Source organism: Pseudorca crassidens, chromosome 9 (genome assembly GCF_039906515.1).
Source record: "Pseudorca crassidens isolate mPseCra1 chromosome 9, mPseCra1.hap1, whole genome shotgun sequence".
NCBI classification, from domain to species: Eukaryota; Metazoa; Chordata; class Mammalia; order Artiodactyla; family Delphinidae; genus Pseudorca; species Pseudorca crassidens.
Window position 1 is genome coordinate 43533733 of NC_090304.1, and position 16190 is coordinate 43549922.

The 16190-nt window shown below is 45.8% G+C and overlaps 1 protein-coding gene across 2 annotated transcripts in view; it reads right to left on the reverse strand.

The window, feature by feature from the left end:
• The window catches only part of PARVA (parvin alpha), a 182155-nt gene extending 170072 nt beyond the window's left edge, over positions 1-12083 (reverse strand). The window contains exons 1-2 of one of the 2 annotated variants that reach the window (XM_067749882.1): positions 11842-12064; positions 11430-11652 (exon numbers count right to left, since the gene is read on the reverse strand). In XM_067749882.1, coding sequence (XP_067605983.1) covers positions 11430-11565 — 136 coding nt within the window. In that variant the 5' untranslated portion in view covers positions 11566-11652; positions 11842-12064. Of the gene's footprint in view, positions 1-11429; positions 11653-11841 lie in introns of both variants that reach the window. The other variant, XM_067749883.1, reaches the window with a different exon arrangement.
• Between the last annotated feature and the right edge of the window lie 4107 nt (positions 12084-16190).

The following is a 16190-nucleotide window of genomic DNA, read 5'->3' on the forward strand; positions in this document are numbered from 1 at the left end:
CACGTATCAGTGGCCAGGATGGAAATCTGTGCTCTCCTGACCCATTCATTTCCCATCCTACCCCACCCCACAGGTGACCCGGTCCTGCCAGAACTGAAACTTTCAGCCTAACAATGTTGGTTTTACTTTCAAACAACCTACCAGGAAGACCACCCAGACCCAAAAGCAGTCATGTCTCCTGGTTATCAATTATAAAATATTGATAGTAAGCAAGCCAACTGTTACCCTTTGACCCTATAATTGTACTTCTGGAGCTCCAGTCAAAAAAAAAATTACTCTGAATATTTAAAAACAACAACACTTTAGGCATTATTTCTAGAAAAATTTTTAAAAGCACCAAAAGAAATGGTTAAGTAAACAATAGGACATTCACTCGGTGGAATATTATGCACCAGTAAAAAGTATGTTTAATTAAAAACTATAATAACATGAAAACTATTTACATTATAATAAATGAAAATAAAGATACAGAATTTTTATCTATATAATATACATGGTATAATTACAATTATAAAAAAAGAAAAGTTATAAAGAAGGAAAAAGGAGAAAAAAAAACCACCCCAAATCCTAATAGTGATTGCCTTTGGGAATTGGAACATTGCATGATTGTTTTCTCTTTATATTTTCCCATAAATCCCATAAGTATAGGTTAATTTTATAATGGGGAAGAAAAAACAACTTTTATTTAAAAAGTCAGGAGCTAAGTGATTTGGTTCATTCTTCCTTCCCCCAGGAGAGTGTGCGGTAGTTAAGACTATTTCTGTTTAAACTGATGAAGTTCACTGCTTCTTCCATCCATGGCCTAACATTTCCCTAAGGCTGGTTTGAAGGGAAGCCAATGACACTAGTCACAAAGTTGATTTTTCTAAGGCTGCGGCAGGTGGGTATGTTCGGAGCAAACAGAATGATCACTTAGTAAATGCTAGGAGAACCAGATTGTAAGCGAGTGCTAGAGGGCTCCCACCCCACACAGATATTCTTCCCGGGCCTGACAAGGAGGCAGCGACCATGAACAGGAGCGAGGCGGAGCTCAGGGGGGCCTGGCATCAGCCACCCTCTGCTTTGGGAGGTTCTTTTTCTTGGTGGGCTGGAGTGGGGAGAGTTGTAGTGATGGAGCTCCCTTGCTGGGAAGTAACAATCGTGGCCGGGCTCTGGCCGATTTTCAGATTTCCTTAGTTCTGCACTTAGTGAGTAAATGAAGCTGAGAGAGGCAAGAAGGGATAAACGGGGCGGGGGAACAGGGCCAACTTGGAGGAACGAAAGGGATTCTGAATCTCTCTTGTAGAGTTCCATCTGCACGTTTCTCTTGTCTCCCCCAAACCTTGCAATTAGGCTACTCCACCTCCGTCCTTCTTCATTGAAGCACTTTAACATGAACGTGTGCAATGCCATTTCCACAAATGAAAACAAAGAATGCTGGCCTTGTCCCACCCTTGGCCAGTGGGCTTCCTCTCAGGCGCTCTGCTGCCGCTGCCCAATCCGCGCCCACAGATTCTAGGACCCACACCTCTGGTCTCTGGCGGCCTTTGTGTGTTTGTCAAATAACAGAGCTAAGTGATAATGTCTTCCCACAAAGAGATTCCTGAGGGGAGGGGGGAGGCAGTTTTCTAAGACACACACACACACACACACACACACACAGCCAGAAGCGAGGCCTGGATGGAATCAAGGCCCCAGAAGAGTCATCGAAGCTTAGAGCAGAGTTCGAAGTAACCTGGGCATCTTATCCCCACTGACCTTTCTGGCACTTAAATACTGCTTTGCAGAGCACCTGTTAAGTGCCGATGCTGTGCTAGGCACCTGGGATACAATGTGAACAGAACAAATACAACTTCTGTCCTCTGGAGTCTACAGGGAAGATGGAAAAGAAAGGATGAGGCCATCTTGTCCCAGGGGCCCTGGTCCTCAGGCAAAGCCCTCATTTGGATTTCCTACTGACTGCAGGCTACAGAACATATTGAATATGTAAGAGAATGTTTACATCTTTTTTTAAGGTATTTTATTTTTATTTTTAAAAGTATTTTTAAAGCCTTTTATTATTAAAATTGTTGTAGCGCTTTCCTCAACTGTGTTCCTTTTCCCATGGCAGTAAGTGGAGATTTTAGATGCTTACACATGTTTACATAAGGATTTCATCTCTCCTCCTGTACTAATGGCTAAAACATAATTATGAGCTGTGCTTGTTAACCAAATGGAGATATTCCATGAGACAAGGAGACCGATTCCTAATATGGAGGTGTCCTTGGGCCGCAGCCCACTTATCCTGGTTTCCATCTCCTCCTCCCGACACAGAGGTGCCTTCATTAGTGGAGGAAAGAAAGAGGTCTTTGTGATGATGTCACTCCCAGACCACCCTACACAGACAATAAAACTGAATTTGAGAGAAGCCTGGTGAAATGAGAGCTCCGAAGTCATAGAATACCAGAGCTGCAAGGGCCCTGAAAGGTTACTTAGCCTAATCGCCTGATGTTAGAAACGGGCAAAGGGGAAGAGACTTGTCTAAGGTTACACAACCAGTTAGTGGTGGGCTGTTTTCACCAAGGTAAATACGGGGAAATTCATTCCATAGAAACTGCAATATCATTATGTGTTAAATACTATGCCAGGCAGGAGGGGCACAGGAGGAGAACTCTCATCATAATGTGACATGCACAGCCACATGGCAGCACAGAAGGAAGCGTCTTCCCACAAAGGGAAGCGTCTCACTCTTCCTAGGGGAGCTACAGAAGGCATCAAGCAGGACGGGATATCTGAGTTGGGTCTCAATGATTGAACAGGAGTTTGTTGCAGAGAGAAGGGAAGAAGGTCATTCCAGAAACATGGAACCACATGTCTAAAGGTGAAAACACGTGGAAGAACATGATGTGTTTGGGGAATGAAGAGCATTTTCGTATAGCTAAAATGGAGGCTTCTTGAAAGGGATATAATGGAGACTAGACCAAAAGGGCAGACCACGGGGCTTCCCTGGTGGCGCAGTGGTTGGGAGTCCGCCTGCCGATGCAGGGGACACGGCTTCGTGTCCCGGTCTGGGAGGATCCCACATGCCGCGGAGCGGTTGGGCCCGTGAGCCATGGCCGCTGAGCCTGCGCGTCCGGAGCCTGTGCTCCGCAGCAGGAGAGGCCACAACAGTGAGAGGCCCGCGTACCGCCAAAAAAAAAAAAAGGCAGACCACGGAAAAACTGTGAAGGACTTAATACCACGCTAAGAAGTTTGCTGGGGAGATGTTATCTCGGTGCTTAATAAAACCACATATCGGCAAAAGGATGAAGGGTGGGTTGAACAAAAAAGGACCAGAGCTAGGGAGACTAGTGGGGTGGATACGGCAATACTTCAGGTGGAAAATAAAGACGCTGAAGATTAATAAAATAGGCAATCCCAAAGAAGACAAAGAGCACTCATGAGGCCTGCATTAAGGCAGCAATATTTAGATGGCAGAATTAGCAGGACCTCGTGAGAGATGATTGGCTGTGGGGATGAAACAGAGCAGGGATGGGCGAACTACTGCCCAAGGCCATATCCAGTCTCCATCCATTTTTGCACAGCCCCAGTACTAGGAACGGTTTTCATATTTTACAAGTGACTGAAAAAGAACGAAAGAAAAAGAATATTTTGTGACATATTAAAATTATGTGAAGTTCAAACTTCAGTGTCCATAAGTACAGTTTCATTGGAACACAGCCAGGCTGGTTCATCTGCCTATCATCTGTGGCCTCAAGGGCAGAGCTGTGTAGAGGCCAGAGGGCCAGCAAAGTCTAAAATATTTACTACCTGCCTCTTTGAAAAAAGTTGCTGACCTCTGAAACAGAGGACAACTGCAACATTTCCACCTTAGGCAGCTGGTGGGATGGTGGAAGAGGAGAAGCAGATTTGGGCAAGTGGGACAAATAATAATTCCATTACAGGCATGCTGAATCTGAGGGTCCCGTGACACATCCAGGAGACAGTGGAAAGATGTATCTGGATACAAGATCTGGATTTGAGATGTGGATTGGGGAACCACAAATGGGCAGGTGGCCCTTGAAGCCATGGGAGTAAGTGAGAAAATCCATGGAGAGGAAAACAGAATGAGAGGGCAAAGCAGGTGAAGTCAGGACCCCGGGAAATGCTGCTGAGAGGTAAACAAATAACAGAAGCTCGAGAAGGAGTCCAAAAAAAATAGACACAGGGAACAATTCAGTGTGGATAAGATCAAGGGAGAAGAGAATTTTAAGAAATTTTAAGAAAGAAAAAGTTGAGGGACTTTTAAGGAATTTTAAGAAAGAAAAAGTTGAGGGACTTCCCTGGTGGCACAGTGGTTAAGAATCCGCCTGCCAATGCGGGGGACATGGGTTCTATCCCTGGTCTGGGAAGATCCCACATGCCGCGGAGCAACTAAGCCCATCTGCCACAACTACTGAGCCTGTGCTCTAGAGCCCGCGAGCCACAACTACTGAGCCCGCACGCCTAGAGCCTGTGCTCTGCAACAAAGAGAAGCCACTGCAATGAGAAGCCCATGCACCACAATGAAGAGTAGCCCCCGCTCGCCACAACTAGAGAAAGCCCGTGCATAGCAACGAAGACCCAATGCAGCCATAAATAAACAAACAAACAAACAAATAAATAAATTTATAAAAAGAAAAAGTTGAATAATACGAACGCCACCAAGAGCCCAAGAGGAGTGACGATTGAAAAGGAGACTGGATTCTGGAGAATTTAGCCAGTGAAGTGTAAATCTTGGGAACAGAATAAATTCTTCAATCGACTTCCAGGAGTCCACACTCTCCCACTTCCCCTCCTATCACACTGGTCACTCCTTTCCAGCCTCTCTCGCTGGTTCCCCCTCATCTCCCAATTTCTAAATGTTGGAAAGTCCATGAACCTCTTCTACGTCCTATACTCCTTCCTTGATGATCTCCTTCAGTCTCATGGCTTTAAGTACACCTACACACAGAGATGTCTCCAGCCCAGAACCCTCCCCTGAGCTAGATTCCTAGAACCAACTGCGAACTCAATATGGCCCCGGGAAGTCCAGGAGGCACCTCTAACTAAACAGGTCCAAAAGAGAGTCCTGCTCTTTCTCCCCACATCAGCTCTTCCTGTAGAATTCTCCAACTCAGTTAACGTCAATTCCATCTTTGGGTTTGTTCAAACCCAAACCCTGGAGTCATCTTGATTCTACTCTCTCACCTTCCATCCGATCTTTCAACAGATCCTATCCACTGTATCTTCAAACTATATCCAGAACTGAACGCTCACCCCTCCACTGCTACCGCTCAGTGCCAGACCACCTCTGTCTCTCACCTGGATCTAACCTGGAGTTAGGAGTGGCCTCCTAACTCACCTCCCTGTTTCCACTCCTGCCCCCCTCAGCCACTTACCACCATCAGAGCAAGCGTGATCACATTATTCCTCGGCACAAAACTTCCCGCGTCCCTCTGAGTAAAGGCCCCAGGCTTACGATGGCCTCCAGAACACTACACAGCTGTCCCCTCACTCTAATTACCCCTGAGACCTCACCACCTTCCACAGTTGTCCTCAAGACACCAGGCCCACTCCCGCCTCAGGGTCTTTGAATCTGCCATTCCCTCTACCTGCAGTGCTCTTCTCCAAGATACACATACTGTGCTCCCTCACTTCCTCAGGACCTTACCCAAGTAAACCCTTCTCGGTGAGGCCTTCTCTAGCCACCCTATTTAAAACTGTCAACCATCCCTCCTCCCTCACTCCACAACGCTCCATTTCCCCCTTCCCTGCTTTATTTTGCTCTAGAGCACTTACCACTACTCTAATACAATATGTACATTTTACCAATTAATCTTGTCTTTTCTACTAGAAGGCAAGCTCATGAAGGCAGGGATGTCTGTCTGTTTGTTCCCTGCCATATCCCAGCACCTAACACAGTGCCTGTCACATGGCAGGCAACTCAATAAATAACTGGTGAAACAATGGGAATAGTGGATCAGCAAGTGACTAGGAGCTCAGAAAGGGGAAGCCAGTGCAGACAACTTTTCCAAGGCCTCTGGTGAGCAACTAAGAGGAAACCAGCATCGGGAGTGTCTACAAATGGCAAAGACTCAAGCATATTTGCAGATGTTAAGGTGCTAGAGCAGCATGAAAAAGATTGGGGATATGAGAAAAACGATATGGCTATGCCAAGTCTGGGAAGAAGTGGAAGTGAAGGGCCTCATGAGCAAGGGAAGAAAGGACCTCCTCGGAGGGGACTAAGAGAGGGAGGGGACAGGAAAGGACAGGTGTAGATACAGATGGGACTGGCGGGTGGGGGGGGTGAAGAAAATTTGAACAAGTTCATACCTGGCACTTAATTTTCTATCTCAAGGTCTGGGGAAGAGCTTGAGTGACAAGGGTTTCAACATGGCACTTTGGAAAATGAAGATGCAAGCTGATTAGGAGAGAAGGATTGCTCAGCAATGCTGAGGCTTCTGCTCACTCTAGAAACCATAAATCTATTGCAGAATTTGGGGATTTCCCCCAGTTACACGGGACAGCCAATGAGAACCAAAATGGTACACTTTGGGCACCAGACAAAATGTAAAAACTCTGAGGGATGATAAATAAGTGGTTAAAATATAGGAATAACCATTGCTGCAGGCCTAATTTAGGACACCTTCAGCTGGGAGATACAATTCAAGATGACATTCCTGGAAAGAGCAAGTCGTGAAGACAGATTTGGAGGAAGGCAGGTGAAAAGCGGCCCTTTGGCAAGTAGACTCTGAAAGGCTAGTCTAAGAACTACACAGCATAAATGGGGACTGGAAACCCAAAACGAGAAGATCCACAGAGGAAAAACAAAAGCTACCTAGCTACGACTCATGAGAATGGGACCAGATATTTGTAAATGCTGAAATGTGACATCTTGGGAAACAGGATGATCTGACTTGCAAAGAAAGATCCCTCATTTCTAAAGGACCAAAAGAGTGCTACACAGGCTTCATACTGTCGTGTGAAGCTTTTTGCAGAACCTGCAGAATCTTCTTGCAGTCCATGATGAAAAGACTATTTCAAATTTGAAAGACTATTTAAAACTGAGCCGTCAATTTTAATAGCTTCCATTATTTGTGCCATGCTTTGTCTCATTTAAGCCTCACAACCTCCATGTAAGGAAGGAATTTTTATTCCCATTTTATGGATGAAAAAACAGAGGTTTCGAAGCATTGAGGAACTTGTCCGAAGTCATAGCAATAAATAGCCAGACCAGAAATCAAGCCCAAATATGTCTGGTCCCAAAGACCATGCTTTTAGCCTCTATTCTCTCTTGCCTCCCTCATGCTATTTTTTTCTTATGAAACACAGGAGTGATCATTAGTTTTACTATATTCTTATGAGACTGCCAGTCATTCTATGATACGTTAGTAGGTATTCTCAGGAAAACATACTTTTAATATGAAATTATTGACCTAAATATTCTAACATGTATCTGACTGTGAGACACAACAGGTTTCAAGTGAATGAATGGGAGTCCTTGGGCCCAGGAGAATTCTACGCCAAAGCACTGGGGAAATCTGTGGATAGACCAGCGTCCATGATCTTGAGGAATCATGAAGAATGGGAGGTTCCAGAACACTAGGAGGAACATGGAAGAAGGCAGTCTCTGCAAAGCACAGAGCTGTGAGTTTATGCAGGATCCAGAGCAAGACCTAGCCTTATTGCTACTGAAGAGATGGTTAGTGGGCCCTTGACAGGGAAAGCACCGATCACGGAGATCCAGCACGTGCTCGCCAAGAGCAGGTCATTTCAGACCAACCCCACTGCCATCTTTGACTCTGCAGGACCACCCCGTGTAGCAGCAAGCGGCTATAGCTGGGTGACGGCATCCCTTTAGAAGAAGCACATGCTCTTCCATTCACCCCCTTACATCCCCTGGATTAGCTAATAGACTGAATAACAGAATCAGGACTTAACAGTTAAGTACTATAACAAGGATAAAAATAAGATCTTGCCCTTGGTTTCAAAAACCCAACTGAGCCAATCCAAGATAGGGAAGGGAATGATTTAGGAGCAACAAACATTAAAATGTCTTTGAGTGAGCTGGTAACAAGCTCAGAGAGAGCTGTGATGTTGCTGGCAGAATAAAGGAAAGCAGCCTCAGCTGCATTAACAGAATGTGGTGTCTCTGCTAGAACAAAGGAGGTGACAGCCCTGTCCTAACGGACCGGACTACCACCATACTGTGTTGACTTCTGGGCAGCTCACTTTGAGAGTCTGCTAGTTATTCTCTGTTTCTCAACACTCCCACTATGATCTACTCTCTGCATTGCTCTGTGCCCTAAGGGAGCTGACCCCGACGTATTGCATCACCCAGATTCCCTTGCCCTGGTGACTTCCCACGGGGTCTGGCCAATGGGAAGAACCAGCAAGAGGTTCAAGGGCAAGAAGAGAGAGAACATGCAAGTACCTCTTGCGCCACTGTCTCCCTGCTCCATCTCCACATTTCCGACAGTGGCTGTGTCCCTCTACAGCTACAGTTCCTATCAGGCAGCGCCCCTTCCATAGCTCCAGCTCTCAGTGGGTTGCGGTTTGCTCCCCTGGCCCTTCAGGCCTAGGGGTGGTAATGGCTTCCCCTTGGTGGTAACTCCTACCTGTCTCAGCATCCTTCTGGGTTCTCTTCACCCTGCCCACATCTCTGTAAACAGTCCCTTCACCACATTATTTTTAAAATCCCAACTAATGTGCCCTTCTGTTTCTTGCACAGACCCTGACTGAAACTGAAAAGATAGGATACCAGGGGGCCATGAAGCTCATCTGTGAGGACCAGCTACTGGAACAGAGGATGTTTGGACTGATCAAGGGGCTCCACAAAACAGGCTGGTCCACTTGGAGAAAGTGAAGAGCCACCGTCCCACTCGTTCTCCTGGCTGCATGAACAGAATAGTAGTACATACAGAGAGACCACCTTTGAGCTCAATATAAAGTAAACTTTTCTAAAGAGTTGGCAAAGTGGGGTGAGCACTTCTGGTAGGTCATGAGCTTCAGTAATTCTCAGGTGCCCAGTCTCAAGCTGGAGAGCCCATATCGGGAACACTGTAGGAAAAAGTTACAGGGATACCTAGGAAAAGACTCTCCAATCCAGGGTTTCACAATTTGTTACCAACTACACACTACTCACACAACGGTTTTCCGAAATAAGCACACTGGAGGGAGGGCAGGGACATTTTTGGGGATATGTTTTGCTGCTTCTCAATTCAATATAGAGAATAGAAGTCTAGTTCTTTGTATCAAACTTGATAATTCTCAACACTGAGTTCTTTTTCATGCTTTAAGATAACTCAGGAACATGAAACTTATTTTACATATCATCATCACAAACTTAAAAATGTTTATTCCCAAACCACTGAAGTCTATGAAAATAAAAAAATTTTTTAACTAAGCATCTTCTACCTACACACCAGTCACTAGCCCTTTTTCCGACTGTCACCTCATTATTCAAAATAAAAATCAGGATGCTACAAATAAATGGTGGAGAGGATGTGAAGAAAAGGGAACCCTTGTCTACTGTTGGTGGGAATGTAAATTGGTGCAGCCACTTTGGAAAACAGTATGGAGGGTCCTTAAAAAACTAAAAATAGAACTATCATATGACCCAGCAATTCCACTCCTGGGTATATATCTGGAAAAGATGAAAACTCTAATTCAAAAAGATACATGTACCCTAATGTTCATAGCAGCACTATTTACAATAGCCAAGATGTGGAAGCAACCCAAGTGCCTATCAATAGATGACGGGATTAATAAGATGTGGTGTAAGAGAAAAACAAATACCGTATGCTAACACATATATATGGAATCTAAAAAAAAAAAAAAAAAAAGGTTCTAATGAACCCAGGGGCAGGACAGGAATAAAAATGCAGACGTAGAGAATGCACTTGAGGACACGGGGAGGGGGAAGAGTAAGATGGGACGAAGTGAGAGAGTACCACTGACATATATACACTACCAAATGTAAAACAGATAGCTAGTGGGAAGCAGCCGCATAGCACAGGGAGATCAGCTCAGGGCTTTGTGACCACCTAGAGGGGTGGGATAGGGAGGGGGGGAGGGAGACGCAAGAGGGAGGAGATATGGGGATATATGTATACGTACAGCTGATTCACTTTGTTATACAGCAGAAACTAACACAACATTGTAAAGCAACTATACTCCAATAAAGGTGTTTAAAAAAAATAGATGTGGTGCATATATATATATATATATATATATATATATATATATAGTGGAATATTACTCAGCCATAAAAAAGGAACACTGCCATTTGCAGCAACATGGATGGACCTAGAGAATATTAGGCTTAGTGAATTAAGCCAGACAAAGGCAAATACCGTATGATATCACTTATATGTGGAATCTAAAAAAATAATACAAATGAATGTATATGCAAAGCAGAAACAGACTCACAGACATAGAAAACAAACTTGTGGTTATCAAAGGAAAGAGAGAAGAAGGGAGGGACAAGTTAGGGGTGTGAGATTACAGATACAAACTATTATATATAAAGTAGATACGCAACAAGGATATACTGTATAGCACAGGGAATTATACCCATTATCTTGTAATAATCTGCAAAAAATACTGAATCGCTATGCAGTACACCTGAAACAAACACAATATTGTAAATCAACTATACTTCAATTTAAAAAAAAAGGATGCAAAATCTGCCCATGGGACAAAATATTTTACATGTAAACTGTGCTGGAAAAAAATAAGATCACCTCAATTCACCCTGGTGAGAAAAAGGAAATGGTGTTTGCGAGAGCCCTTAACTCTTGAGTTCACAGAAGGGTCAGATCAGATCCCAGGATGCTACAAGTGTGTGTGTCTAATCGAGGTTTTCTCCTTGGGTGTGAGTTTATCATTTATCACAAGGCGGGACTGCTAGGACTGCCACCTCTCCACTCATTCGTTCGACAAACATTTGGTGTTGATCTACACATTAATAGAGCCCTGCTGGGCCCTGGGGACGGACGAGAGACCCAGAGGCCAAGGCTGCTACCGTACACTTCAGCAGGTCTAGGAAATGATCTGATTTCAAAGACCAATGAAGGCAAAGAACCCAGAAAAGTTTCAGAAGAAACTTGGAAACTGCCAGCCTTCGGCGCGAAGAAGGCGGTGACTTGGGGCCCAGGGGAGGACGCCGCCTCCGGGCTGGCGGGCCCGGCCGCCTCCTCGGCCCCCGGCCCAGCGCGGGCGTCGCCTGGTTGCAGGCCCGAGTCGCCACACCCGATCGCCGCGGGGCCCAGGAAGGCAGCGCCCGGGCGACCCAGAGCAGGGCTGCGGCGAGGCCCGGCCCCACGAGACATTCCCGGGCAGCGCGCGCCCGCACCGCCGCGCGCCCCGCTCCCCGGCGCCGGGCACCCGCGGCGCGCTCCCGCCCTGCCCGAGGAGCCCCGGCCCCTCGGCCCCCCGCCCGGCAGCTCGCCGGCCCGGGCCGCACTCACCCTCCTTGGCTTTCTTCCTCCGGGCCAGAGTTCCTCCGAGTTTCCCCAAGAACGAGTCATCTTTCTTCCGGGACGGGGGCGACTTGGGAGTGGGGGACTTGGGGACAGACGGCGACTTCTGCGGGGAGGTGGCCATGGCGACGAAGCGGGCAGCCGCGGGCCGGTCGGGACGCGGAGCGGGCGCCGGGCGGACGCGGCGGGCGCGGCGGGACTGAGGCTGCGGCTTTCCAAACGGAAGCGGAATTATTCCAAGCATTTGAGGCAGCTCACGCTCGCCTTTCCCTTCCCTCTCTCCCTCCCTCGCGCCGCCCTCCGCCCTGAAAGGAGCTGCGCGCTCGGGGCCCGCGCCCCGCTGCTGCCCGGAGCAGGGAGGATGCCCCAGATCTGCCCCTTGCAGGACGTGCGGCCTTACCTGTTTCGGTGTGTATGACCCTCTCAGCCTGGGAGCCCTGGAGCCTGGAGGCCGTACTTGCCCCGGCTCCGCACTCAGCAGAGTTCCTCGCTCCAACCCAGGGTTCAGTGATTGCTGAACTGAACCCACCTGCTACTCGTCTCCCGCTAATTTGGCCCGGCTGCTGGGTGAGGAGCTCGCTCCTCCCCTGCATTTCAAACTGTAGTTATTAGGCCCGTGTCTTGTGCCCATGAAAGAGTGAGCCTGCTCAGGAAGAAATAGAGGGAACCAAAATGTGTTCGGGCCCCACCAGCTGGACACATCCAGCTGTTCCTGCACTTATCCATGACTGTCAACCTCCTCTACACCTCCAACCAAGAGTGAGAAGTTTGAAGTTCATGAGTACAGGCCAACACCTAGAGACATCTGTGTTTCTAGCAGCTCAATGGCTTGTACAAAGGAGGATCCCAAATGTAGGTGGAAACATGAATGGGAAGGTACGGCCATCGGCTCCTGTGGGAACCGCCTCTCCACCCCTCCCCCACCCCCAACTTATCTTGCCTTAAATAAAAGCAACAGAGTGACAGGGGAGTGGCACAAAAGCCAGCATTTCAAGGACTCATGCTGGAAATGATTAAAAGGCACATTTTACTGTGCTTGGCCACTTGAGGTTCTCACTTGGGCTCCCCTGGCTGTTTTCGGGTCTCTTTTTCACACACACACACACACACACTCACACAACCCCTTGGCAACTGTGTTTCCTCCAAGTAGCTACAGCTGATTGACCCTGAGTGATCACCTGACCCAAAGGGCCCTAATGCTTGACTGGAGAGCAGCCAATCAGATAGTCTCCATCAAGAATCTAAGCTAGAGACAGTTGTCAGAAGTCCAGCACTTAGCGATGATAATGCAGACTCAAGACTGGGGGGGTCCATTTTTAGCCACTGGCCTGCCGATGAGTAGAGAAACAAAACAATGGAGCAACGAAGTGTGCTCAAGAAGCCTTGTGGTCTGAGTAATGAAAAACCATGGGAGTAGCTGCCTGGACCTAGAACCTCTTCTGAGGGCCTACCTGTAGTTCTCAGGAGGGCCATCTGTGCTTCCTTCTGAGGACATGTTCCTAAAGCCTTGTAATCACCCATCCACCTTTACTTGAGCCAGTCAGCCAACTAACAAGCAACGATTCCTGAGAACATAAATTTAACGAGGTGGTCAATAGATTCTCAGCAGATATGTGTTCATCTTGTCTTTGCTTAAGAGTCGTAATTTGACCTTTTTTGAAAGTTATGCTTTAGCTGTTTCCTCTTACCTAGTAGAAAGCAGAGAACTCACAATGACTGCTAGAATTCATGCGGGAGATTACAATAACCACCTGCTCCTGCACCACCACCCTGATAAACCTTAAAGACATGTTGAAACGTCAAAGTAGGTTCCCGTTTTGATTACATCATTCATAATTCTTGTGCAGGATATTTTATACATAAGGATATGTCCAAAATCTGATCTCCACCCTTGGAACTCTTATCGGGGAATCATGAGACACACACCTCAATAGCTGTGTGATCTTGGACAAGTTTACTCCCATTTCTGAGTCTCTGTTTCTTCATCTACAGAATGAAGTGGTGGGAGAACATAATGGTTCTCAAACCTGATTGTGCTTCACAGTCCCTTAGGGAGTTTGTTACAGTCATGGGCCCAGTCTCTAGAAATTCTGATTCAGTACATCTGAAGTGAAACCAAGGGATAGGTATTTTTTAACAGGGATTAATTACATCAGGTGATTTTGATGTAGCTGATTCATGCACTGATGTTCGGGCACCTAGAACCACTTCCAGTTCTGTGGTTCTCTATTCTTCACCAATTGCTGATCTCCGTATGCAGGGCTTAGGTTCTAAATACGACATGGTCAAATTTATACATGGAGATCTCTTAAACTGCTCATGCATGCTTTTGCATCGACACTCCTCTTTGGTAATTTTTATGCATACTAAAGTTTGAAAATGATTGAGCAAGACTAAATGGAGGAACAAAGGCTTGATTGTGGGATGCTAGCTCCCGGGAACTACCAGCAAAATAAGGTGTAGAGAAGGCAAAGCTGAGTTTATTGTACACCATGGTAAGGAGATTCCTGCCTTGGTAGGGTCTTAGCAGCATCTTGGACTAGGGTAGAGCACAACAGGGATATTTCTAAGGTTTTGGAATCTGGTTTAAGGCAGGTCTTTCAGTGGGGTTAGTGCTTGATTAACTTTGGCTAAGGATTGTAATATACTAGGTTAGGATTGGTGGACACAGGGCAAGATTTTCAAAGAGTCTTGGAGGGTAAATAGTCTTTAATGTTATCTATTGAAAAGTTTAAGTGTTTTATGTTCATTTCAGTGAGATTTGGGGGGAGGTTCTTGAACAATAAAGTTATTTGTAACTTTCATCTTTCTATGCAAGAGTTTTTTTTTGTGGTACGCGGGCCTCTCACTGTTGTGGTCTCTCCTGTTGTGGAGCACAGGCTCCGGACGCGCAGGCTCAGCGGCCATGGCTCACGGGCCCAGCCGCTCCGCGGCATGTGGGATCTTCCCGGACCGGGGCACGAACCCGTGTCCCCTGCATCGGCAGGCAGACGCTCAACCACTGCACCACCAAGGAACCCCGCAAGAGTTTTTTTGAATAGTTGAAGTTATATTGTTAAAGACAGGGGACTGGTAAAGTCCCGTTAAGGTGACAGTAACCTATATGGGTATGAATGGATTCCAAGGCCTCAGAATTATGCAGATGTCTTGTTATTCAAACTTTTCTGCCTCTTAGATAATTATCAATCTCTCTTGAAAGGCCAAGTGGAATGGATGCTGAATTATAAATCAGTGCTATTCAAAGTGTAGTCTGAAAACCAGTATTGTCTGCAAACTGCTGTTAGTCCTTGATGATCTAAATATAGAAACTAGAGTGTTTAGAAACTTTTATACAATTTAACAGTGCAATTTTATATTTATTCTTTTATATTGTATTTTACAAAAATATTGATCTACGATGGATTGGACCTTCACCATAGATCGTTTGAAAAGCACTGTTCTAACTTGCTCTGGTTTGCTTACAGATTTTTATACACTCTCTTTTGATATTATGCTTTTATAGTCCTTATGGATATGAATTGATCGGGTGTTTGTTCAAAGGTTAAATGACATAATATATTGGAAAGCACCTTGCATGGGGCCTGGCATTGAAGAAGACAGAATCTAAATCTAGCTTAATCAGGGACACACACTGCAGGCTGTTCATTGATAAGATGCAAAGAAGAACCTGCGCCAGCTCCCTCTAATCTAAATTGATACTTACAATCATGGCCCCACTGACCAGCTGCCCCTCTCATGCTTGGTCATTGGTTTCATCTTACCCAGGCGTTACATGATAAGGACAGCCTCATAAGTTACATGTGTGTTGCTGTGAGACTCTGCTGACTCTCTAGGCCAGTCTCTCTTCGAAATGTATACCTAAGCAAACTGTCCTGGGAGAGAATAACTCAGATTCCAGTCCTAGCTCAGTGGCTAGATGACCTTGGGCAAATATCTGTCCTTCCTGTACTTTCATTTCCATCATCAATAAAGTGAAACCAAGGTAGTTCCTACTAACTGAACATCCCACTTATCTTATGATCGACAGTTTCAATCTAGGTTATACCCAACAGAATGAGTACATTTGTGTACCTGTATACATGTTCTAGAAGATTCATAGCAGCACCATTCAAATGCCTATTAACAGTTGAATTGATAGGTAAATTGGGATAGTCACACAACGTAATGTTATACAGCGATGAGAGTGAACAGTTTGCAACTCCAGAAGCAATAGGAATGTCCTTCACAATATGTTGAGTGAAAAAAAATTCAGACACAAAAGAGCCTATGCTGTATCATTCTATTCATATAAAGTTCAAAAAACAGGCAAAACTAGTCTCTGATGTTAGAGTCATGAAAATGATTAGGTTTGGGAGGGGTAGTGACTAGAACAGGGAGGGGGGAAGGTATGAGAGAGGCTACTGGAGCTGGTGATGTTCTGTTTCTTGATCCGGGTGCTGATTACATGGGTGTATTTACTTTGAAAATTCATGGAGTGTTTACTTACTAATTTGAGCAATTTTCTGTAAGTATATTGTACTTCAATAAAAATTTACACACTTAGCACAAAAATGACTGATTTTTTTAAATGAAGCCATGGGATTGCATGCTCTGTAGGGTCCCCTTTACCTCTATGGTCTCCTTCTCCGACTCCCATGTTTAACTTATGAGCTGTTCTGATCATGTAACCCTTGAGTAAGGTGAAACTGATGACCAGTGGCCCACATCACTCAAAAATCCACTCAAACTAGGACAGTTCTGTCCCCAGAC